Source organism: Mobula hypostoma, chromosome 11 (genome assembly GCF_963921235.1).
Source record: "Mobula hypostoma chromosome 11, sMobHyp1.1, whole genome shotgun sequence".
Taxonomy (NCBI): Eukaryota; Metazoa; Chordata; class Chondrichthyes; order Myliobatiformes; family Myliobatidae; genus Mobula; species Mobula hypostoma.
The window spans coordinates 110,184,387-110,210,572 of record NC_086107.1 but is presented as its reverse complement, the minus strand read 5'-3'; the positions used below and the strand labels follow the sequence as shown (position 1 = coordinate 110,210,572).

Below are 26,186 nucleotides of genomic sequence, written 5' to 3'. Positions count from 1 at the left end.
CATCTAAGGAAAAGAGTAAACAGTCAACATTTTGAATCAGGACACATGCTTGTGAAAGTTTCTTGAATTTTATTTTACATGCTAAAACTCTGCATTGAAAACCCATTTATCATTACAATTTTACATTCTTTTATCTCAGATAAAAATGATAGCTTCTCGTGACACAAATCAGTAACAGGCCCATTCAGAATAAATTCAAGGGATTCAGGAGTTTCCAAATTTGTTTATGCCATGGACCATTACCATTAAGCAGGGGGTCCGCGGGCCCCAGGTTGTGAACTCCTGAAGGGATTGTTAGCTCTTAGTTAAACTATCAACATGTATAATTAAATAAAAATACTTGGAAAATGTTCCTTGTACTTCATCATAAATTACTGCATGGTGTTGCAGATGTCGTGTTGGAAATATGAAGGCTGCCAGCTTTGGGCGCACTTGTCCACATTATTTTCAAAATCCAGCACAATTAACACGTGGACTGTGAAACTCAAAGCTTCGTTCCAAAATGTCATCAACATTTTTATTGCATTGAAAATGAGAATCCTGCAAAGTTCCTAAGATCAAGATGGAGATGAAGACAAGTCACATCATCACTTCCACAGGTCTCACGTGAATCTTTGTTCTTCCTTTGGTTCCTGCCGTACTTTAACAATGGCAGTGCTGGGAACGGAGTCAGTTACCTTTTGTCTAAGTTGTGTATCTGTAGGCTGAGGGTTGTGAAGCTCGAAAGGAGATCAGCCACTTCATCAACCTGTGGAGCAACAGGAAGGCAAGAGCAAGTTACAAACAAGGTCTTCTGGCAAAACTCCCAAAAGCTGTTTACAGACTTGGATGGATAATTGAGCTTAAGTGCTCAATCTACCATGAGCTTTATTTGCCCGCCTGAACAACAATACACACTCAAAACGCTGGAGGAACTCAGCAGATCAGGTAGCATCTATGGAGAGGGATAAAGAGTCGATGTTTTGGGCCGAGACATGTCAAGCGTGACTAAAGGGGAAAAAGCCAGGATAAGAAGACGGGAGAGGGTAGGTGGGTGAAGGAGAGGGGTGAAGAAAGAAGCTGGAAGATGATCGGTGGATGTTTCACGCTGTGACACATTAGGGTCCTGACGAAGGGTCTTGGCCTGAAATGTAGACTGTTGGTTCCTCTCCATAGATGCTGCCTGACATGCTGAGTTCCTCCAGTATTTTGTGTGTGTTGCCCTGGTTCTCCAGCATCTGCTGATATTATTTGTCTACCTGCATTGCACTTACCCTGTAATTGCTGCACTACATTCTCATTGTTTTAACTACGCCAATATATTTGTGCATTGAATACATTTATCAGTAAGGCACACAACCGAAACCTTCCGACTGTACACGTGACAATAATAAACCAAACCTATAAATGACTTGGATGAGGAAGTGGAAGGGTGGGATAGCAAGTCTGCAGATGACATGAAGGTTGGTGGTGTTGTGGATAGTTAGAAAGTTGCTATACTTTACAACGGGACATTGACAGTATGCAGAGCTGGGATGAGAAGTGGTTGATGGAAAAGATTAAAAAGTCAGCCCAACATTGTGAATCGAAGCGCCTGTAACTGAGTTGCACTGTTCTGCACTCGGGGGCCATTTTATTAGGTCCACCTGTACACCTGCCCATTAATGCAAATATCTAATCAGCTAATCATGTGGCAGCAGCTCAATGCATAAAAGCATGCAGACATGGTCAAGAGGTTCAGTTGTCGTCCAGACCAAACATCAGAACGGGAGAAAAATGTAATCTAAGTGACTTTGACTGTGGAATGGCTATTGGTGCCAGATGGGGTGGTCTGATCTCCTGGGATTTTCACGTACAACCGTACAGAGAATGGTGCAAGAAAATCCAGTGAGCAGCATTTCTGTGGGCAAAACCACCTTGCTAATGAGAGGGTTCAGAGGAGAATGGCCACACTGTTTCAAGCTGACAGGAGGGTGATAATGACTCAAAATAACCACACGTTACAACAGTGGTGTGCAGAAGAGCATCTCTGAATGCACAACACGTAGAACCTTGAAGTGGATGGGCTACAGCAGCAGAAGACACTCAGTGGCTACTTTATTAGGTATAAGAGGTAACTAATAAAATAGCCACTGAGTGTATAGTTTTATAAGGCTCATCAACACCACCTAAGACCTGAAGTCACCGCCTCTAACCCTTGCTTTGGTATAGGGATTGAAATGATCAGTTCCGAGATCTTCATTTGGTTCACTGAGCAGAAGTGCTGTCTGCATGGACAAAGTAATTCACTGCTTCAATCAGAGCTTAATGCTGAATTAATGCTGAAAAACTTTTTCACCCAGAGAGTGGTGGATATATGGAATGCTCTGCCCCAGAAGGCTGTGGAGGCCAAGTCTCTGGATGCTTTCAAAAAAGAGATGGATAGAGCTCTTAAAGATAGCGGAATCAAAGGTTATGGGGATAAGGCAGGAACTGGATACTGATTGTGGATGATCAGCCATGATCACAGTGAATGGCGGTGCTGGCTCGAAGGGCCGAATGGCCTACTCCTGCACCTATTGTCTATTGAATCAGCTGAGACACAGGGGACTGCAGTTGCTACAATCTTCATTTTCACTGTAACATTCAATATGATTGTCAATACCTTCAAATTCTTCATAGTTCCTAACTTGTTGATGTAGTGAAAATGTTTCATTTTCACCCTTGGCCATTTCTGGCATCCCCACACCTGAATGTTTGAAACCACAATGACCAAAACAATTCTGAATTGTCTCACTGCTTATTTCTCACCAACTATGTGACAAAAGTCACTGCTTTTCGAACACCAACAACATGCAACTGATGCTATTTAAAAACTTCGCTCTAAGCAAGTAGAGCGTCTAACAGCCACACAAGTCCATGCGATTGATGCTAGTTACAACCTAGTCGGCAAGTCTCCTGTCCCAATTAAGCAGCATAGTGTCCCAAATAAATGAAAGGAGTCCCAGCAATTTTCTGAATACGTTTTTGTTCTTTTAGAGTTGTCTCAAATAAGCAGCTATCCCGATTAACAAATGGCCCAACTAACTTGAATCCACAGTATTTAAAGCAAAGATTTTAGATTCTTGATTAGTAAGGGTGCCAAAGGTTACAGGGAGAAGCAGGAGAATGGGGTTGAAAGGGATAATAAATCAGCTATGATGGAATGCTGTAGCTAACACGAATGGCCTAATTATGCTCCTATGTCTTATGGTCTAAAATGGCCAACACCAGAATATAAATAAAAATCTTGGGAGAATTGCTCAGTCTGATTAGAAACATTGGGGTAGAATTTTCTCCATAGGAAACAGTGCTGGATGGTCTACAGTCTTAGAGGAAGTCAACAGACTGAGTGTTTGGGGCTGGCTGGGGTGGGGGGTTGGGGAGAGTATAAACAGCAGCTGATACCAGCAGGAGTGATCAAAGGCTTTCTCTCTCGTAACACCAGGAGCCAAGAGGTGGTCACCTAACACCTTTAGCCTCCACTCATTAGCTTTCACTCTCATCCTTACAATCAGGGCTATTAAAACCAGCGGCCAACACTTCACTCACTAGGATTTCAGGTCTTTCCCTACTAAACCGACTATTCTTAATTGGAACCCTTTCCCCTATTTGTACCCACCTCTTCCTTGGTGTTGGTCATCTGAAGTTTTGTACAAAGATCATCCAACTGCTCAGTTTCTTGACGGTTACCCAGTCGTTCCAAGTACTCACGCAGCATCTGAATGATCTGAAGAAGGGAAACAGCATAACCTGACACACACTTAAGACTCCTAATGCAGTAAATGCAGTACTTGAGTGACAGTAAACGTCCCCAAGACGTTAAACTTCTGTTGTTATTGAAATGATCCCACCTAATGCCAAACACAAGTTGTGCACAGTTTTACACCATCAACATTAGAGTCCATCTGGGAAAATGGATTAGGGAGCAGCCATCATCTTACTGGACAGCAGAGCAGATGACCCGCTTCTATTTTTTAATAAAGTCAAGCAATAATGAAAACGAGTCTGCAAGAAAGAGAGGATGTCAAATTCCTGACCATGATGAGGCTGAGCTCAGAGGGGAGGAGCCACACCTCATTCTGCCTGGGTAGCCTCCAACCTAATGGCATGAACATCAAATTCTCTAACTTCTAGTAATTTCTTCTCCCACCCTTCCCTTTTTTCCTATTGGAAGAAGAAAGAAAAAAAAACATGTTCGGGAAGAATGAGAGTATTTCAGGGTCATGTCATTGACAAGTCCTGGGGTCGAATGGAAGTCAGGAAGTCAACATCCAACGGCCAAAGCCCTGGATGTGTGAGCCTGCCGAGGAAGTTGGTAGTCTGCAAGTCCGTGAGTCCAGGAGGTGCGGACACAGAACCTCCTGGGATTGGATGACTGTCTATGTGGACGGGAAGGAGGAAAGGGGCTTGCTTTGCTGTTGTTGCCTTGTTGCTTTAGTTCTGCTGAACACTGTGGGCACGCTACGTGTGGTGACACACGCGGACTACCCCCAGCACTTCCTTAGGTTCTGTTGGCTGTTAACTCAAATGAGCTATTTCAGTGTTCGAGTGATAAATAAATTAATCAGATTCTGCATTTCAGAGGCACAGGATTAAAGTTAGAGAGACAAAGATATAGAAGGGTATATTAAAAAAAAGCAGACAGAACAAGGTGGGGAGGAGGACAAGAAAGGTAAAGCAGAAGAGAAGACACCAAGGTACAAGGATGATAGAACCAGCTGTGGGAGGGCAATGAGTGCAGGTGAGAAGGGAGAGGTTGGGTTGGATGGACAAGATAAATAGTTGAAGGGTGACCCTGGGTAGATTGCTGACAGTGGGAAAGCAACACAGGGGGAGGGGAGTGGGTTACTGTTGGATCCAACTGTTTATTGTCATTTCCTTTGCAACTTGACAGTTATTTATCTGCTTGTATTTTAAGTAGTCTTTATACACATAACAGTTTAATGTGCCTCAGGTGGTTATACAGACTATAATTCTGGAAAGTTCTGCGTAAAATGAATGTGCTGTTCCCATTGCTTAACTTTTTATTGCGTATCACCAAGTGCTTTCCTTTTAGCTGTCCGGATTCAGAACTGGCCTGCACGAAGACCAGGATGGTAGTGGCTGAAGGGACTGATCTGAGCTGCAGATCTGTAATTAGTGGTTCTGCAGGGATCCGTCCTGTGACCCCTGCTGTTTATGTAAGTGACCTGGATGAAAGATGTAGATGGGTAAACTTGCAGATGATACCGAGATTGGTGGAGTTGGGGATAGTGTGGAAGACTGGCAAAAAATACAGTGCAATATATATCAGTTGCAGATAGGGGCTGAGGAACGGCAGATGGAGTTGAACCCCGATAAACGTGACGTGTTGCAATTCGGTAAGCCAAATGCAAGGAGACGGTATTCTGTTAAGGGCAAGATCCTCAAGAGTGTCACTGAGCAGAGAGGTCTTGGGATCCAAGTTCATCACTCCTTCAAAGTGGCTACGGAAGTCGATAAGGTGGTTAAGTTCCCTTACGGAATGCTTGCTTTTATTGGTCACGACAATGAGTTCAAAAATCAGGAAGTTATTTTGCAACTTTATAAAACTGGTATGGTATTAGGGGCAAAGAGGCTTTAAAGGTTAGACACGTGATACAGGAAAGATGGAGGGATATGGTAGGAGGGATTAGTGTTTGGGTGTTTTTGATTTGCTTTTTAGCTGGTTTAGCACAACATTGTGGGCCGAATGGCCAGTTCCTGTGCTGTAATCTATGTTCTAAATTCAATCTACAGATTAGAATGGAATTTTCCTTCTCTCTATGGATATAAAATACACGTTTCATGCTAGGAGCCATATTTTTATTCTGAATTTTAGCTTTCTCTGTCATTGTCTGTTAAAACAACTCTTAATAAAATGATAGTGGAGCAACACATTTTGTGCCTCATTTTGACTTCGAAAAGAACCTTGGATTTAAACATTCAAACTGAAAAATTCAACATTCATGCCATTGGACTGCAGTCTGTAAAAGCCGAATGAGATACTGTTCTTAAAGAGATTAGCTAGCGATTACTTGAGACAGAAAGATACAGTAAATTGTAATTAGTACAAGGGAAGGGATTTAGATCCAGAGGTTCTGTACAGGATGTAAAGATAACAGGAGCTTGGGAAGAGACCAAAGCATTGCAATACGAGATAATAACAGGGATTAGGATTACACTCTGCAGGAGGCTCATTTCGCTGCTCGGTTTCCCATTGCTGACTTCATCTGCATCACCATGGGAGTTAAACTAGTTTCAAAATGAAATCAAGAGTTTTAAGCAGAGAGCCAGGTCAGTTGCTGGAAAAAAGTCTTTCTCTTACCTGCTTCACCTCAGCCCGAAGTGCCTCTAAACTGTGTGAATGTCCGTCCTGCAAGATGTTCAGCTTAGACCGAGCAAGGTGGAGCGGCGTCCTTCCTGCTCGGTCGAGGGCATCCACTCGAGCACCTGAGGGCAACAAAGGAGGTTCCCCGTCAGCCTCTTACTGCCAGTCACGAGAGGCCAGGAGTTTCCAGCTGGCCCAGTCTGAACTGCTGCTTTGGTGTGAAACTGAATCACCTCTACCTGCTGCAGCACCACTCAAAGCCAGTGAACTGAATGAGAATGAGGAAATTAACCAATTTCCCCCCGGGATCAATAAAGTATGACTATGACTATGACATGAAAGAGGAGGTTACTCCATCGTTGGTCACCAATAACTTAAACGGAACCAAATATACAGGGGGAGAGGAGTATGTAGTCAAAGGTCTCAAATGCATTTCAGGTGACAAAATTGTTTGTGGTTAAAGAACTTAGTACAGTACAGCACAGAAAGTGTCCGGATGAAGGGTCTCAGCCCAAAACATCACCTGTGCACTTTTCCACAGGCGCTGAGTTCCTCCAACATTTTGTATGTGCTGCATGGATTTCCAGCATCTGCAGATCTTCGCTTGCTTGTGGCAGCACCGGAACTGTCACCTTTCAGGGAGCTACGGACTTGGCCCCCAAGATCCCTCTGCACATTAACATTTCAGAGTCTTGCCATTAACAGGGTGCTGTCCCTTTATATTTGATCTCCCAAAGTGCAACACTTCACATTTGACCAGGTTAAACTCCATCTGCTAACACCGAGGAATTTAAAGTTGCTGATTCTCTCCACCTCTGATCTCTGAGGAAGACTAGCTATGGACCTCCAGTTTCCTCCTCCTGAAGTCAATAATCAGCTCCTTGGTCTTGCTGACATTCAATAAGAGGTTGTTGTTAAGGCACCACTCGGCCAGTTTTTCTGTCTCCCTCACCACCTATGATTTGCCCCATGACAGTGGTTTCATTGGCAAACTTGAATACGGCACTGGAGCTGCGCTTAGCCACACAGTCATAAGTGTAAGGCTAGCAGAGCACACAGACTTGTGGTAGTGCTGACGGAGATCATGGAGGAGGTGTTGCTGCCAATCTGAACTGACTGGGGACTGCAAGTGAGGAAATCGAGGATCCAATTGTACAAGGAGGTATTGAGACCAAGGTCTTGGAGCTTAATGATTAGTTTTGAGGGGATGATGGAAATTATTAAACCCAGTTAATACAAGAAAATTTCTCAAGCTTTTCAGGCTTCCCCATCCAGCGCAGGGGTAGTGAGACAGTATTGTCCCATGACTGCCCACCACAGGCACCTTAAGGACAACACACAGAATGCTACCCAGTCCTGACAAAGGGTCTCTCGACTGTTTATTCATTTCCATAGATGCTGCCTGACCTGCTGAGTTCCTCCAGCATTTTGTTTCTGTTGCTCAGGATTTCCAGCATCTACAGAATCGTTTGTATTTATCTTAAGGACAACGTGGTCCCAGTTCCTCTGCAGAGATAGTTTTACAGAAGAAACGATTCTAAGAGCAGTTAATGATAGGATGCAGCTGATTGAATTTTTCTCCAAATAAGATTCGGAAGTGATTGACGATGTGTTTCACCCATGGGGAATAAAAATAATAATTTTACATTGCAAAGCAAAAACTTGATTCAAGCCAAACAAGTTAATCTACTATCCCCCAATCCAAGAACTCATATTTCCATTTCAATTGTTCTCACCACAAAGAACAAACAACTTTATTAACCCAATTTTGACCTTCATCAATCAGAAAATCAAAGCACAGAAGTCATCACACTCGTAGTCTAGGCTAGTCCACTTTACCGTAGGACTGATAGTAGGCAGATTATATACACTTATACAAGGGTAGATTGCAATTTGTAAGGATGTATGAAAAATAAAACCACATTATTATAAAAAGTCCCTTGTAAATGCAAACTATTAGAAACTATGTATACATTTAAAATTAGTAGCACTTACATACCTCCTCTTAATAGTGTAGTGATCACTGGTACGTGGTTTGTACAGGCAGCTATGAAGAACAGAATCAAATGTTAGATAATATTTTACATCATAAAGGCAACACACAGAAAACACTGGAGGAACTCAGCAGGTCAGGCAGAATCTATGGAAGGGAAGAAACAGTCAATGTTTCAGGCCAAGACCCTTCAAGAGTACTGAAAAGGAGTGGGGCAAAAGCCAGAAGAAGAAGATGGAGGGGGGAGGGGAAGGAGTACAAGCTGGCAGGTGATAGGCAAGGGAGAAGATGAGTGGCTGGGGGAGGGGAGGAGGAGTAAAGCTGGGAGGTGATAGCTGGAATTGGTAAAGGGCTGAAGAAGACGGAATCTGATAGGAGAGGACAGTGGACCAGAGAAGGAGCAGGGGATCCAGAGGAAGATGATGGGCAGATGAGAACTGAAAGGGTGAGAGGGCAATCAGATGCTAATCCTCCAACATGTGTTTGGCCTCATCATGGCAGTAAAGGAGGACAAGTAAAAGAAACTTCTTAAGCTACAATAACGATAATTAGCATTGAGTTACCTATCAGAGATAGTTCTATCCACATCCCACTCCATCCTGTGCGATACAATTATACAATTGTATCACACAGGATCAGACCCTTTGGCCTAATGCCTTTGACATTAAGTAGGTTCCTCATTTCACAGATGCTGAATGTTTCCAGCATGGGGCAACTGCAATTTTTTTGTTTGCGCTTTTATTGCTTTAGTTAACTCGACTAGACAATGTATCCAAGACATCTTCAAGGAGTGATACCACAAAAAAAGCAGTGTCCGTCATTCAGGAGCCCCATCACCCAAGTCAACCCCTGTTCTCATTGTTACCATAAGGCAGGAGGTACAGAAGCCTGATGGCACACACTCAACAATTCAGGAACAGCTTTTTCCCCTCCACCAACCTATTTCTGAATGGGCATTTTAAACATTTATTTATTGCGATACAGTGCGGAATAGGCTTTTTTGGCCCTGTAAGCCACGCTGCCCAGCAATCCCCAAATTTTTTAATCCTAACCTAGTAACAGGACAACTTATAATGATCAATTAACCTACCAGCCATAAGATATAGGAACAGAAGTGGGCCATTTGACCCATCGAGTCTGCTTCACCATTCAATCATGGCTGATCCAATCTTCCCAGTCATCCCCACTCCTCTATCTTCTCCTCATACCCTTTGATGCCCTGGCTAATCAAGAATCTATCTATCTCTGCCTTAAGTGCACCCAATGACTCGGCCTCCACAGCTCCTCACGGCAACAAATTCCACAGATTTACCACCCTCTGACTAAAGTAACCTCTCCGCATCTCAGTTCTAAATGAATGTCCTTCAATCCTGAAGTCATTCCCTCTTGCCCTAGACTCCACTACCATGGGAAATAACTTTGCCATATCTAATCTGTTCAGGCCTTTTAACATTCGGAATGTTTCTATGAGATCCCCCCCCTCATTCTCCTGAACTCCAGGGAACACAGTCCAAGAGCTGCCAGACGTTCCTCATACGGTAACCCTCTCATTCCTGTATACCAGTATGCCTTTGGACTGTGGGAGGAAACTGGAGCACCCGGAGGAAACCCACGCAGTCATGGGGAGAACATACAAGCTCCTTACAGACAGTGGTGGGAATCGAATCTGGGTCGCTGGTGCTATAAAGCGTCATGCTGACCATTACACTACCATGCCACCCAATGAACCCTTGATTACTACCTCACTACTTTATTTATATTTTAACACTACTTATTTACCAATTTAATATATCTTTACATCGTAATTCAGTTTTTTTCCTCTATCATGTATTGCATTGTACCGCTGCCTCAAAGACAACAAATTTCACGACATATGCCAGTGATATTAAACCTGATTCTGATGGGTTTGTGGCTCAAAACCAAACTATATTGTTTTACCCATGAGAAAGCTGCATGTGCCGCTGACAGAACTGGCTGGCACCCGTCTGTTTTTTTGCTGCTCTGGGTAGGCGTTGCTCGGGATAAAAAAGTTCTTTGGTAAAATTTGATCTTTTGTGAAGGTTGTAAGATATCCTTGGGGTCAATGTCATTTATAGACAATAGACAATAGGTGCAGGAGTAGGCCATTTGGCCCTTCGAGCCAGCACCGCCATTCACTGTGATCATGGCTGATCATCCACAATCAGTACCCAGTTCCTTTCAAGTACATTTGCAAACATTAGTGTAATGGTTAGCACAACGCTTTACAGTGTCAGAAGCTTGGGTTCAATCCCCTCTGCTGCCTGTAAGGAGGTTGTATGTTCTCGCTGTGACAGTGTGTATTTCCTCCTATGTTCTGTCCACAGATGTACTGGTTGATAGGTTAATTAGTTATTGTAAATTGTTTTCTGATTAGGCTAAGGTTAAATCGGGGGTTGTTGGGCAGTGTGGTTCGAAGGGTCAGAAGGGACTATTCTGCACTATATCTCAATAAATAAGTAAAACAACAAAGAAAATCAATGTAAAAATAGTAAAACATGGCTTTAAATCCAGAAATAATTTTCAATATTCAAATCCTTGTTCTGCAGTTTTAGTTCCCTGACGGCCTGAGTTCATTAGCAACTAGCAGCAGGATTTCTCATTTCTCTCATACCGAGATGTAACGGTGTGTTTCCCAATCCATCCTTCTGGTTGGGGTCTGCTCCGTGATCCAATAACAACTGTACTAAAGCACAAAGAGGAAACAAAGTTAGAGAACAGCTGATGTACTGTGTTTGATCCAGAAAAAATCAGCAAAGTCAGGAGGAGGGATTGATTTATGTGGTATTATGTGGTGTGACTTTTCTGCTACTTGTCAAAGGACTTTCAATTCACTGGGATGTCACAGGACCGTAGGGCTTAAGTTATAAGGGGAGGCTGCATGGGCTGAAATCTTTCTTCCTGGAGTGTACCAGACTGAGGGGTGACCTTATCCAGGTATATAAATTCATGAGGGGGTATAAATGGTTGCAGTATTTTTCCCCAGAGGAAGGGAGTCTAAAGTTTGAGGGTAAAGGTTTAAGGTAAAGGTATGGGTTTAGGGTGAACGGTTTAAAGGGAACATGAGGAGGAACATCTTCACTCAGCGGATGGTGAGGGTGTGGAACAAGCTGATGGGGAAGTGGTGGATACAGGTTTAACTTCAACATTTAAGAGGTATGTGGATGGCAGGGGAATTGTCTGGGCACAGGTTGATGGGAAAATCGTTACGGAATCAGCAATGAAGAATCCTTCGACATCTGAGTGTGACGGTTTTCCTGAGTCTCCACCCAGAACTCGCATGACTGACTGTGGTGAAAACCGAGGGGAAGCCACTGACATGATGAAGGAAGCCCTGAACACCACCAGAGATGGAGGACCTTCATTGCTGCCCTAAACACCAGTGGTGTAACAGACAGTAGGTAAGTAAGTAAGAGAACAGAAGATATTCAGTAGTTTTTCCTGACAACAATTGTGCCTTTATGTTTTACATATTAATAGTAATGGCAGCCACAGAGTGGCAAAAGAACTTTGATTACCCTTTATAGTCATAAAGTTATACAGAACAGAAAATGAACCCTTCAGCCCATCTCATCCATTCTATAGCTTCTGCCCATTGACACCAAACCCATTTTCCACACACGATACAGAAATCCTTCTCTGCCTTGCCTACTCACGGGCCTGTCTAAATATTTCTTAAATGCAGTGACTGATTATAAAGATTAACTTTATCTGTCACATGTGCGTCAAAATATACAGTGAAAGGCATCGTTTGCGTCAAATCAAATCAGCGAGGGTTGTGCAGGGGCAGCCCAAGTGTCGCCACACTTCCAGCACCAACACAGCAGCCCACGAGTCACCGACTCACTAACCCTAACTGTACATCTTTGGAATGCAGGAGGAAACCCGAGCACCTGGAGGAAACCCATGCTGTCGCGGGGAGAATGTACAGACTCCTTACAGACAGTGGTAGGAATCAAACCGGTAATGTAAAGCACTGCGCAAACCACCACACTACCACGCCACCAGAATTGTATCCGATTCCACCATTTCCTCTGTCAAGATATCAGCCACTCTCCAGGTAAAATCAAAATTTCCTTCCAATCTTCTTTAAAACTCCTTCCTGTTACTTTAAATCTATATCCTCTTCATCGTGATATCCTACCTTTCACAATCTTTACATCTCAATCCAGTTACACCCCCCGCAGCCGCCCATACCTACCCGACTTCGCCCCACAACTAAAACCCCCCCAATCTATGTAACATCCTGGTGAATATCCTTGAATTTTCTTCAGTGCAATTACATCCCTCCTACTGCATGCTGAACAGAACTGAATACAATACTCCATAAGATACAGGAGCAGAATTAGGCCATTCAGCCCATCAAGTCTGCTCCACATTCCATCGTGGCTGATTTATTATTCCTCTTGTGACGAAAAAACCAAGTTATCAGAAGATTGATGCTAATGAGGGAGATAAGTGAGACAATGGAGCAGTATTCAAAAATGTTAATGAGAGAGGAGAAAGAGATAACGGAAAGAGACACCAGTCCGAGTATTGACAGACCGATTGCTTTGAACCTAAACTGTTTGAAGTTTGATGGACAGGCGATACCCCAGCAGGGGGATAAAAAGAACAGGTTCGCCTAGGCAAGACAGACACCACGAGATCACGAGATAACGGGACCCTGGAAGTGCGGTGTGCCCCCACAAGTTGGTGTAAGTTTGGAGGTCTGGTCGCGGAACCAACCATAGACACACAGGGTGAAAAGGTACAATCGGCGGGAATCTGGTGTGTGTGTCCGCCCTTGCCTGGGTGCCGGGTTCACCGCGGAAGAACGATCGTATCCGGAACAGAGGGGTCACAGTCGGTGACCTCAGAAGACATTAAAAGGGCTCGCCCGAAAGCTAACTGCGAGGAACATCAAAGGTCTGTTTGTACCAGATTTGCATATTCCCTCCCTCTCTCTCTCTCCAACGGCACAACAGCGATTGCTGTGAACTGTACTCAGCTGAACTGAACTCTGCGTCACTTGAGACTGATCATTTTACCCCTAGACTGCGATAGAGCTTGATTGATTCCTATTACCCTAGTTCTGTGTACATGTGTGTTTTATCATTGCTAACCTGTTGCATTTTTATCCTTGCGATTAGAGTACTATGTTACTTATTTCTTTAATAAAACTTTCTTAGTTCCAGTAATCCAGACTCCAACTAAGTGGTCCAGTTATGGGGTACGTAACACTCTCAACCCCAAAGTTTGCTTCAGCTACACTCACCAATTGAGCTATTTCCATTACAAGAGGCAAAATGAAGGGCAGTCCTGCCTTTGTCATCAGCTACACATGGATCAGCGCCACCTTCGAGTAACTGGCTCACTAAACAGAACAGAAAAGGTAATGATTAAAAAATAATTCAAGAGATAAGCATTCAGCAGTCATTTCTGACTCAATTTTCACCATCTCGATCAATTCAGGTTAAAACAGGTCACTGAGCACTCAAATCAAGTATTATTTTGTGTAGAGAAAACAGGGAGTCAGTGTTGAAGCAGAGACAAGGCAGAGTCGCGGCCTCCACGAGAGTGGGGAAAGTACCGATGTCTGATTGATTTAAACGCCGGGCCAAACTGGAAAGTTCAGGTACCGGTCGAATCGTGGCGGAAGGATCAGGCCCCAGAGTGGTTTGAGAGCACAGAACAACCGGAAGTTTGGACAGTTTAAGCACCGAGCCAGATTGAAAAGGTGCAGGTGTTGGGACCGGCTCTGCTCGCTGCCCCGCACTGAACTGAAGCTGTGGCCTGTTCTAACTGCAGTGGTGCCTGGCCTTGTCTCTTTCAAAACTTCAATTCTGAAGCTACAGTGTATGCTTACTTCTATTGTCTGCACAATTTGTTTATTCTCTCTTTGAGCATTGACTGACAGTCATCTTTTTTTAAAAGGGGTTCTTTTGAGGTTTGTTTTGTGACTGCCTGTAAGGAGACGAATCTCAAAGTTGTATAATGTATATATACTTCGATAATAAATGTACTTTGAATTTTGAGCTTTGGTTTTGTAAGTAAAACAAAGAAAGAATTTCAGAGAGAAGTTCAACGGATAAAGAAAGGAGCAGAGGCTACAAGTGGGAGGAGAAAGCTACAGAAATTCAAATACCAGAAGTCAGCAAGGAGCTGGTTTCTTGATGACTGTAGTCATTTCAGTCACGGCATCACAATTTAGAGGCAATTTACTGTACAAAAGCTGGCCAGGTGTGTAGTGACAACTGCACCGGACTTCGAGGGTAGTGGTCCCGGGTTCAAATCTGCCCGCCTCCTTGCACGTTTTCCATCTGTGCTGGGTTGAGTGTCGAGCCTCATAAAAGTCAGACAAACGCGAAAGAAAAGGCAAGGTTGCTGCCCGATGCGCCTCAAGGCATGGAAAAGAACAACTGTACAAATGCAAAGGTAATTCAAACGTACCAGTCTCAACCTCGTTTGCATTTGCGGCTTCTCGTAATCGTTTCTGTGCTGCAAAATAAACAGAGTCATTTGTAAAACTCACAGATCAAGATGAATAGATCAAATAGGTAACAGTTCACATCAGTATTAGAATACTCGAATAATCAGATTGCTCCCGTTTAATTTTTTGTTAATGATATTTAAAATTCGATCTAGTTGTTTCAAATGCAATGGGCTCTTGCATCTATCTGCTTTTGGTAAACTTATTAAACATTTCAGTCACTTCCACTGGAATGGATACTTTCATTCACCACTACCCCCGACTGATTCTATGACCTACACACCTCTTTACAACTCATGCTCTCGGCAATATTTCTATATGCATAGTTTGTTTTCTTTTGCAGATCGATACTTTTTCAGGCTTTGTCTGTTTATGTACCATTTTTCCATAAGATTCTATTGTATTTCCTTTTCCCTGTAAATGCCTGCAACAGAATGAATGTCAAGGAAACATGTACTTTATAATAAATTTACTTTGAACCGTACATTGCAGGTTGACAACACAAGTCTGTGTGTGAAATTCATCTTTAAAACCATTGATTTTTGACTTTTGCTTTCTGGACATACACTATCCAAAGTCACAAATACTCATAGATCAGAGAAAGGAATTGCTTTTTTGAGGTGGATCTAAGTGTCTCAAAGAAATTACCATCATTTCATCTATATTATAAAACTACTGTCAGTATGAGAAGTCAAGGACAACAACGAGATTTATAGCACAGCACATTCTAATAGTTATGGCAGACATCGTAAGTAAATGTTCTAACTGTTTGGGAAATAACCAGCCTGCACTAACTCATAAATCATATCATTAGAAAAACACTTTTGGTAAAATAGTAGCTAACCTACTGACATTTGCTGTATGACACTACGTGAATACAGAGATCACACAAGTGCAATTGCAAAGCGAAGAAAGCACGATACCGCCTCTACTTCCTTAAGTGTTTATGGAGATTCGCCATGACATCTAAAACTTTGACAAACTTTGATAGATGTGTAGTGGAGAGCATATTGACTGGCTGCATCACAGCCTGGTATGGAAACACCAATGCCTTTGAACGGAAAATCCTACAAAAGGTAGGATTCACCCCAGTATACCATGGGTAAAGCCTTCCTGACCATTGAGCACATCTACATGAAACATTGTTGTAGGAAAGCAGCATCCATCATCAGAACTCCCCACCACCCAGGCGATGGTCTCTCCTCGCTGTTCCAATCAGATAGAAGGTACAAAACCATCAGGAATCCTACCCCTCAACCGTCAGGCTCTTGATCAAAGGGGATAACTACACTCACTTGCCCATCCATTGAGATGTTCCCACAACCAATCATCTCACCTTACAAACTCGTTATCTTTTCTCATGTTCTCGTTATTTATTCATATTTGTATTTGCAGAGTTTGTTGTCTTCTGCACTCTGGTTGATCTGTCATTGATCCTGTTATAGTTACTATTCTGTAGATTTGTTAAGTATGCCTGCAAGAAATTGAAGCTCAGGATTGTATGAAGTGCATACATGTACTCTGATAATAACATTTACTTTAAACTTTAACGTTGGGTATCACTAGCGACAAACCAAAACCGGCCAGTTGAATTTCAGTGATGTATCTGCGCAATGATCACATTACCACCTGAGACGTCACTGTGTTGGTCTAAACTACATTTCTGAAAGTACTTGATAAGTCAAGGATCAACTTTATTGGCCTTATACATTTACAGTACTGTGCAAAATTGAACTTAATAACTCATCCCCTTCTACCTTAGGCCACGAACTTATCAATCACCCCGATGAGTTATTAACTTCAAACTTCCTGCATAATCATTCAAAGAGTTGACCTGCATGTGCATGTAACGAGAGCTGTATAACTCATCTCCTTCTACCTTAGGCCACAAACTTATCAATCACCCCTGCCGTGGACACTTTCTGGAGGTCCAAGATCCCTATGCTCCACGACCGCTGGACTAAGTGTGTACATGTAGGAGGGGACTATGTTGAAAAACAGATGCGCTAGGTTTTCTAAAATTGACTCCTTCTACCCTAGGCCACGAACTTTTCAATCACCCCTGCTGTGGACCACCTGGAGGTCCAAGACGCTCTCGTTACATGCACGTGCAGTTCAACTCTTTGAGTGATAATGCAGAAAGTTTGAAGTTTAATAACTCATCTCCTTCTATCTTGGGCCACAAACTTACCAATCACCCCTGCTGTGGACACTTTCTGGAGGTCCGTATGCTCCACGACCACTGGACTAAGTGTGCACATGTAGGAGGGGACTATGTTGTAAAATAAATGTGCTAGGTTTTCTAAAATTGACTCCTTCTACCTTAGGCCACGAACTTATCGATCGCCCGTCTCTAAGACTTTTGCACAGTACTGGACATTTACATGTATAGTGGATTCCGGTTAATTGGGGCCATTAGCTAATCAGGGCAGGCACAAATTTGGGACAACCATTAAAGAACAAAACCTAATGAAAAAATAGACGAGTGTCTCTTCATTCGGGACCCTGTGCCACTTAATTGGGACCGGAGACTGTTGTCAAACAGTTTCTAACTATCATCAGTTACGTGCATTTGTAGGGCTGTTAAGACACACCATGCTTAGAGCAAACAGTCGCGTGTGTTTGTGTTCAAAAAGCAGCGATTTTTGTCACTGATAGTTGGCGAGAAATAAGCAGTAAGACAATTCAGAAGTCTTTTGCTCTCTGCGGTTTCAAGCAATCAGGCTTGGAGTTGCTAGAAACGACCGGGAGTGAAAATTAAACGACTTCACTACTTCAACAAGTTAGAATTTGAAGGTATCAACAATCATCTTGAATGTTACAATAGCAGTGAAGATATGAAGGCAGTCCATTATCTGTAATAGGTATCTGCGCTGATTTTGGTCATTTACGTGATCAATGAAAAGAACATGACATTGGATGAATTCCTCTGCTGATAATTATTAAGAACTAATACAGTTTTACAGTACTCTAGTGTTTTAATTTGTTCTGTATTTCATTTAAATACATAATTTGTTACTCAGTTAAAAAGTGGTTTGTCTTTTTTTTGTTCCTTTTTAACTACCTCTATGAAACTTCTGTTAATTGGGGCATCCACTTTATTAAGCCAAAATATACTGATCCCAGTGTGTCCCAATTAACTGAAATCCACTGCATTAGGTACATGCAACAAATAACAAGCGTTTTGTGATTGACAACACTTTTGTTTTAACACTGTGAAATACTTTATTTTAAGACGCTTCTAGTATTGTCAGCCAGGAAGGCTGATATAAAAACAGAAAATACTGGAAATGATCTGCAGCTCAGGCTGAAGAGAGGAACAAGGATAATGTTTCAGGTCGACAGCCAATCATTATGCCTTCTGACAAGTCTTTTTCCTTGCGGCATCCCCAGTCACAAGTTTAACCAGAGCTCAGCTGCCCTTGTCAAGAGATGCAGAACAAAGTCCCATGTAATTATTTTATTTTTTTTTTTACAGTCAATCTTGCAATTTCTTTTTTTTAAATGGCTGGCACAGTACGGCACAGGCAATCACTTCCCGCCGCTGTCTGTAAAGAGAACATTCTCCCCATGTCCCGATGGGTTTCCTCTGGATGTTCTGTTTCCTCTCAGAAGAGGGCGCCAGCGAACAACACTACCGAAGGTGACGTCTTCAAGATGGGTCATCAAGCAATTCCTTTCATTACTTTTTGATTCACATATGGTTCTGCTACTGTTAGAGCCTGTTATCTACATTCTGGCAGTGTGATTTTGGGCCGATCCGGCGCTTTGCAGTCTCCGAGGGGGTGACCAAACTGTGCAGCATGAAGATCGGAAAGCCTGGAGATGTGGCACGGGCCCGTGATCAAATCCATCTCTCATCAATCTCGCTGATTAAAGCACCGTGGAAGATTAAAATCATCAAGGTAAGTGCGGAAGGTGAACGAGTGTTCAGCGCCAAATACTAGCCTCTCACTTGCTGCTGCCAGAGGTGTCTACATTTGGCAGTCTCTCTCTCTCGCTGCTCTCGAGGGAAGCTCCCTGCATTTAAGTGATATCTCTCTCTCTCTCTCTCTCGATGCTGTCAGCAGATGGGGCAGGAGCAAGGTTTAATCAACAAGGACTGTAGATTAGGACTCTATGCAGTTTTTATGATGTGTTCTATTTCTAGTTCTGGTTCCTTTCTTTTCGTTGCTACTTTTGGACAACTTTTTGAATCGGGGCAGCCTGCAGATAATGAACACGAGCTGAACTGAACTGAAATGTGCCCATCTGTGTTTTATATTGTTTTCTCCAGTCATTTCAGGGTTGTATGCTGCATACATACTTAGATAATAAATGTACTTTGAACATTCCAGAAGCGTACAGGTTAGAGTTAGTAAAATAGTGGACATGCTATGTCAGCACTGGAAGCATGGCGACACTTCCAGGCTGCCCCAGCATAATGGTCCAACTGTATTGGTTGTTGCTGCAATGATGATACATTTCTGTGCAGGGTACTTAAGGAGGTGGCTTTAGAAATCGTGGACGTATTGGTAATCATTTTCCAATGTTCTACAGATTCGGGATCAGTTCCTGTGGATTGGAGGGTGGCTAATGTTGTCCCTCTCTTCAAGAAGGGAGGAAGAGAGAAAACAGGGAATTATAGACCGGTTAGCCTGACGTCGGTGGTGGGAAAGATGCTGGAGTCAATTATAAAAGATGAAATTGCGACACAACTAGATAGCAGTAACAGGATCGGTCCGAGTCAGCATGGGTTTACAAAGGGGAAATCGTGCTTGACTAATCTTCTGGAATTTTTTGAGGATGTAACTATGAAAATGGACAAGGGAGAGCCAGTGGATGTAGTGTACCTGGACTTTCAGGAAGCCTTTCATAAAGTCCCACATAGGAGATTAGTGGGCAAAATTAGGGCATATGGTATTGGGGGCAGAGTACTGACATGGATTGAAAATTGGCTGGCTGACCGAAGACAAAGAATAGCGATTAACGGGTCCCTTTTGGAATGGCAGGCGGTGACCAGTGGGGTACCGCAGGGTTCAGTGCTGGGACCGCAGCTGTTTACAATATATATTAATGATTTAGATGAGGGAATTAAAAGTAACATGAGCAAATTTGCCAATGACACAAAGCTGGGTGGCAGTGTGAAATGTGAGGAGGATGTTATGAGAATGCAGGGTGACTTGGACAGGCTGGGTGAGTGGGCAGATGCAGTTTAATATGGATAAATGTGAGGTTATCCACTTTGGTGGTAAGAACGGGAAGGTAGATTATTATCTAAATGGAGTCAAGTTAGGAAAAGGGGAAGCACAACGAGATCTAGGTGTTCTTGTACATCAGTCACTGAAAGCAAGCAAGTACAGCAGGCAGTGAAGAAAGCTAATGGCATGCTGGCCTTCATAACAAGGGGAATTGAGTATAAGAGTAAAGAGGTCCTTCTGCAGCTGTACAGGGCCCTGGTGAGACCACACCTGGAGTACTGTGTGCAGTTTTGGTCTCCAAATTTGAGGAAGGACATTCTTGCTATTGAGGGAGTGCAGCGTAGGTTCACAAGGTTAATTCCCGGGATGGCGGGACTGTCATATGTCGAAAGATTGGAGCTTGTATACTCTGGAATTTAGAAGGCTGAGAGGGGATCTTATTGAAACATATAAGATTATTAAGGGATTGGACATGCTGGAGGCAGGAAGCATGTTCCCGCTGATGGGTGAGTCCAGAACCAGAGGCCACAGTTTAAGAATAAGGGGTAGGCCATTTAGAACGGAGTTGAGGAAAAACTTATTCACCCAGAGAGTGGTGGATATATGGAATGCTCTGCCCCAGAAGGCTGTGGAGGGCAAGTCTCTGGATGCTTTCAAGAAAGAGATGGATAGAGCTCTTAAAGATAGTGGAATCAAAGGTTACGGGGATAAGGCAGGAACTGGATACTGATTGTGGATGATCAGCCTGATCACAGGGAATGGCGGTGCTGGTTCGAAGGGCTGAATGGCCTACTCCTGCACCTAATGTCTATTGTGCATCTTTCAAAGTTCATGTGACAATTTTTTTTAAAAAAGCTAATCTTTAAAACACAAGACTTTTTTTGCACATCCTATCAGCTCATAAGATTAAATATTCAATCCAAAAGCCATCAGCATCTCAGTACAGGGCCTCCCTGGGTTACAAACGCCTGATTTTATGAGCATCCCACACATACGAGTGAGCGTTTGGGGGACCAGCAGGTTGAATGGGGTATATTTGCTGGCTGCTGTGGAATTTCAGGCTACTTCTGCCAGGTAGGAAATGGGACATTTCCACATACGTTCTCTCCCCACCATCTCCAAGCCGCGACCGTCGATCCAAGCAGAACTGTGAGCAGAGTAGAGTCACTGAGGCAGTGACGCCGTTTGGCAGCGCTCTTCCCCTGCCTGCTTGTTCTCCTGTCACAGCTGTTCTACCACACATTATCTTTATGTTCATTTCCAACGTAAAAAGCCCACAGTGCACAGAAGCCCCATTTGCTGTTGTGTGGAGTATTTTTTTTGCCGGGGATAGGCTATTTAGGTCCATAATGAGATTTCTTCACTGGAAATGCAGCGGAGGTTCTACTGATCCGTTCATTCACAACAATTCCTGGATGCGAAAGGATGTGCGGAATTTTCCTGCAGGAATCAGACCCACTAACCACCTCACTCAATTTGGAATTGCTGCCACTGGGCACAGATACAAAAAGATTCTGCAAATGCTGGAAATCTTGAGCAACACACACCAAGTGCTGGAGGAACTCAAATCAGGCAGCATCTATAAACAGCAGATATTTCAGACCCAAAACATCGACTGTCTATTCCTCGCCACGGATTCATATTCACTTAATTATCACATATACATCGAAACGTACTGTGAAACGCAACATTTTCATTAACAACCAGTACAACCTAAAGACACCTCTGAACATCCAACTCTACGTCCCCGTTGTGAGAGGTGGAACGGGTAAGGCTGGCCAACCAGGCTCTGGGGAAGCTGTACAGTGAATACAACAGATTACAAAAATATTGATGAACTCCATCGACTTTGTGAGAAGAGGCTCATCATCGGCTGAGCACACGATGCAGCACAGGGAAAGTCGCCAGGATCCTGCACAGCCGACAATACCTGGTTCACAACCAAGGATGATGGAGACGGAAGGTGCTCGATGGCCTACACTCCACTGGGAGCCAAGGGCCCAAGGAGAAGACGACAAGCTAAGGATGCGCTGGGGGCAGCCCGTAAGTGTCACTCCACATTCCGGCACCAACAAAGCATGCCAACCACATTCAGTGGAACAATGCACGACAACAGGATGAGAGTATGATGATCCTAGCTCTGCCCCCTCCCCCAGCTACCTATCACCTCCCTCATGGTTCTGCCTTCTTCCACTACGCATTATGTTTTCCCCTTTTCCTTCTTCACCTTTCCTGCCTATCCCCTCCCTGCTTCCCCTCCCCCACCCCTTTATCTTTCCCCTTACTGGTTTTTCACCCGGAACCTTCCAGCCTTCTCCTTCCCACCCTCCCCCCACCTTCTTTATAGGGCCCCTGTCCCTTCCCTCTTCAGCCCTGTCGAAGGGTTCCGGCCCGAAACGTTGACTGTTCGTTTCCACAGATGCTGCCCGACCTGCTGAGTTCCTCCAGCATGTTGTAAGTGTTGCTTTGACCCCAGCATCTGCGGAGTATTTTGTGTTAACGACAACAGGATGACTGTACGATGATCCGAGCTGGACGCAAGAACATCAAAATGCTCGGTGACCGTGAGCAGCTTTCAGGAGTTGATCCAGTGGGAGACTTTGGTGGCAAGATCAGACCTTGCAATTTCCCTGGCGTGGTCTCTCATTGGAGGAGGTTCAATATAATGATATAATCAATATAATAGATGCTGCCTGGCCTGCTGAGTTCCTCCAGCATTGACTGTGTGTGTGTGTGTGTGTGTATGTGTGTGAGAGTGTGTGTGTGTATGTGTAAGTGTATGTGTGTAAGTGTAGTGAGTGTATGCGTGTGTGTGAGTGTGAGTGTATGGGTGTGTGTGAGTGTATGTGAGTGTGTGTGTAAGAGTGAGTGTATGGGTGTGTGTGTGTGAGTGTATGGGTGTGTGTGTGTGAGTGTATGGGTGTGTGAGTATGGGAGTGAGTGTATGGGTGTGTGTGAGAGTGTATGGGTGTGTGAGTATGGGAGTGTGTGTATGGGTGTGTGAGTATGGGTGTGTGAGAGTGTATGTGAGTGTGTGTGTAAGAGTGAGTGTATGTGTATGTGAGTGTGTATGTGAGTGTGTGTGTAAGAGTGAGTGTATGTGTATGTGTGTATGGCTGTATGAGTGAGGGTATGGGTGTGTGTGTGTATGGGAGTGTGTGTGTATGGGAGTGTGTATGTATGGGAGTGTGTATGTATGGGAGTGAGTGTATGGGTGTGTGTGAGAGTGTATGGGTGTGTGAGTATGGGAGTGTGTGTATGGGTGTGTGAGAGTGTATGTGAGTGTGTGTGTAAGAGTGAGTGTATGTGTATGTGTGTATGGGTGTGTGAGTGAGGGTATGGGAGTATGTGTGTATGGGAGTGAGTGTATGGGTGTGTGAGTATGGGAGTGTGTGTATGGGTGTGTGAGTGAGTGTATGGGTATGGGTGTGTGTGTGATTTTGTGTATGGGTAAGTGTGAGTGTATGTGAGTGTAAGAGTGTGTGTGAGTGTGAGTTCTGGTGAGCGGGGGGGGGGCACAGTGACAACTCAACAAGCGGAGGCACCGCGCGTCCCCGCTCCATTCCTCGCCCCCGCGCCCCGGCCTCCCTCCCTCACGAGAGCGCGCGCTGCAGTCGGCGCCCGCACTGACCGTGAGCCTCCTTGCCGAGGGGGCTGCTCCGGCGGTGCGCCTTGAACTGCCGCCTGAGGCGGCTGACGCCCATCTTGCCGCCCAGTTGCTCCTGCTGCTGATGGTGATCCTCCTGCCGCTGCCACATCAAGTGCAGGCGGGCCTGCGCCTGGGCGCTGTGCTGCAGCAGGGCGGCGGCCGCCATCTGCAGCCTCTGCTCCGACACCGCGCACTCGGCCTCCGAGCTCGGCTGCTCCGACATGATCGCGTCGGCCGCCGCCGCTTCTCCCGGAGCAGAGAGCGCCGTCAAGATGACTGACCTAATGACTGGCCAATCACAATCGACCCTCGGGTCGGCTTTGTCATTTCTATCCAATTGCGGCGTGGGTTGCTGTTCGGTGGGCGGGAACGAACCTGGTCCTGTGACGGATTAGAAGTTCAGACACAGTGCCTGATGACAGATATAATTTGCTGTTGATTCAGATTTTGTACGAGGAAAATATTTTTCTGGTTCCCGTTACAGTCAGTTAGATTGGTAGTCCATTAAATTAGGCACATTACAGCCTCAACAATTTCAGATAACCAGCTTTTCAGTTTCTATCTCCACAGATGCTGCTTGACTTGCTGGGTATACCTAACATTCTCTTTATTTGCATTTACAGCAGTTGCTATGTTCTACAGCTCAAAGATCCTTTTTTTCATTTGCATTATGTTACATAATTTATGTGTTTCCAAGCAACTGAACTGAGTACTCTCAGCATGACTCATTCCAAGGTCAATAAGTTTATTTGGTCTCAGCTCAATAACAAACAGCCCCTCTGCTCTCTGCCCTACCCATGTCTCTAACTTAAAACTTCCCTTGATTTCCAGCTACTGTGGATTCCGGCTAATTGCGCCATCAGTTAATCAGGACAGCCGCTTATCTGGGACAACTCTGAAAGAACAAAAACTAATCAAGAAAAGAGCCAGATTTCCCTTCATTTATTTGGGATACTATGCTGTTTAATTGGGGCTGGAGACTTGCTGAACAAGTCCTAACTAGTGTTAGTTGCGTGCACTTGTGTGGTTGTTAGATGCTACAACTTGCTTAGAGTTTTTAAATACTAGCACACACAAAATGCTAGAGGAACTCAGCAGGCCAGGCAGAATCTATAAAGGACAGATGAAGGGTCTCAGACCAGAAATGTCAACTATTATCTTTTCTATAGATGCTGCCTGGCAAGCATTTTTTGTGTGTTGCTTGGATTTCCAGCATCTGCAGATTTTCTCATTTTAGTTTTTAAATAGCATCAGTTATGCAAACTTGTGTTCAAAAAGCAGTAATTTTTGTCACTGATAGTTGGCAAGAAATAGGAAGTAAGGCAATTTAGAACTCTTTTGTTTACTACGGTTTCACAGCATTCGGGCTTGGAGATGCAAGAAACAGCCGGGAGTGAAAATGAACTGATTTCACTACTTCAACAAGTTAGGAACTACAAAGAATCTGAAGTTATTAACAATCATCTTGAATGTTACATTGAAAATGAAGATTTGGAGGATGCAGTCGTCAATAGCTTTGCATAAAGGCAGTCAGTTATCTGCAGTAGGTGTCTGCACTGGCTTTGTTCATTTGCAGTCAATTAAAAGAACATGCCAGTGCACTATGAATACCTCTGTCATAACGATCAGGAACTAATACACAGTTTTATAGTACTGTCGTTGTATTGATGGTGTTCTGTATTTCATTTAAATACAGAATTTGTTACTCAGTTTACAACAGTTTGTCTTTTTTATATCTTTTTAACTATTTCCATGAAACTTAAGCTAATTAGGGCAGCTGCTGTATTGGGCCAAAATGTATTGCTCCCGATGTGTCCCAATTAACCAGAATCCACTGTATTATGATAAGTCAATGATTTGAAAAGTTAACTATATTTCTCTCTTCCTGGATGCTGGCTTTTTCTCTTTTTATTTCACCTTAATGCCTTCTACAGTATTGGTTTTTATTTGGCTTTTTGATTATTGTAGGTGTTAGTGTATGTTTAAAGCTGGTTTACTTTTTGAAAATCAATTTTAAATGATGACTTCTGTTCTGGGTTTGACTGTGATTTACACTGTTTTGCTGGTGTTGAGGAGGCGTTCAGGAGTGAGATAGATCAGCTGATTGAGTGGAGTTGCAGAAAACAGCCTTGCACTAAACACCCGTAAGACCGAGGAACTGACTGTGGACTTCAGAAAGGGGAAGATGAGGGAACACTCACGAGTCGTCATCGAGGAATCGGTAGTGAAAAGGGTGAGCAGTTTCAAGTTCCTGGGTGTCGACACCTCTGAAGGGCCCAACATACTAAAAAAGGCACGGCAGTGTCTGTATTTCATTAGGGGTTTGAGGAGATCTGGTATGTCACCAAAGACTCTCACAAATTTCTACAGATTTACCACGGAGAGCATTCTAACTGGTTGCATCACCATCTGGTATGGAGGGGCCACCACGCAGGATCGGAAAAAGTCGCAGAAAGTTGTGAACTCAGCCAGCTCCATCATGGGCACTAGCCTCTCCAGCACCAAGGCTATCTTTAAAAGGTGATGTCTCAAAAAGGCTGCGTCCA

General features: G+C 43.8%; 1 protein-coding gene across 1 annotated transcript; it reads right to left on the bottom strand.

The window, feature by feature from the left end:
• Positions 1-49: 49 nt before the first annotated feature.
• LOC134354102 (ankyrin repeat domain-containing protein 54-like) lies at positions 50-24,029 on the bottom strand. The gene is made up of 8 exons (XM_063062865.1): positions 23,623-24,029; positions 14,772-14,819; positions 13,597-13,695; positions 10,954-11,025; positions 8,328-8,375; positions 6,326-6,450; positions 3,620-3,727; positions 50-748 (listed from the first exon to the last, which is right to left on the bottom strand). The coding sequence occupies exons 1-8, from the start codon at positions 23,861-23,863 to the stop codon at positions 674-676; spliced, it is 816 nt and encodes a 271-aa protein (XP_062918935.1). The 5' UTR covers positions 23,864-24,029; the 3' UTR covers positions 50-673.
• Positions 24,030-26,186: the final 2,157 nt, after the last annotated feature.

What these genes read in the sequence shown, in the direction of transcription:
- LOC134354102 (XM_063062865.1), bottom strand. Translation starts at nt 23,863, where the DNA reads ATGTCGGAGCAGCCGAGCTCGGAGGCCGAGTGCGCGGTGTCGGAGCAG. An exon ending in TGCAAACGAGGTTGAGACTG is followed by an intron (nt 13,696 to 14,771) that starts GTACGTTTGAAT and finishes TGTTCTGTTTAG; the next exon opens with TGAGCCAGTTACTCGAAGGT. An exon ending in CACTACACTATTAAGAGGAG is followed by an intron (nt 6,451 to 8,327) that starts GTATGTAAGTGC and finishes TGTTGCCCTCAG; the next exon opens with GTGCTCGAGTGGATGCCCTC.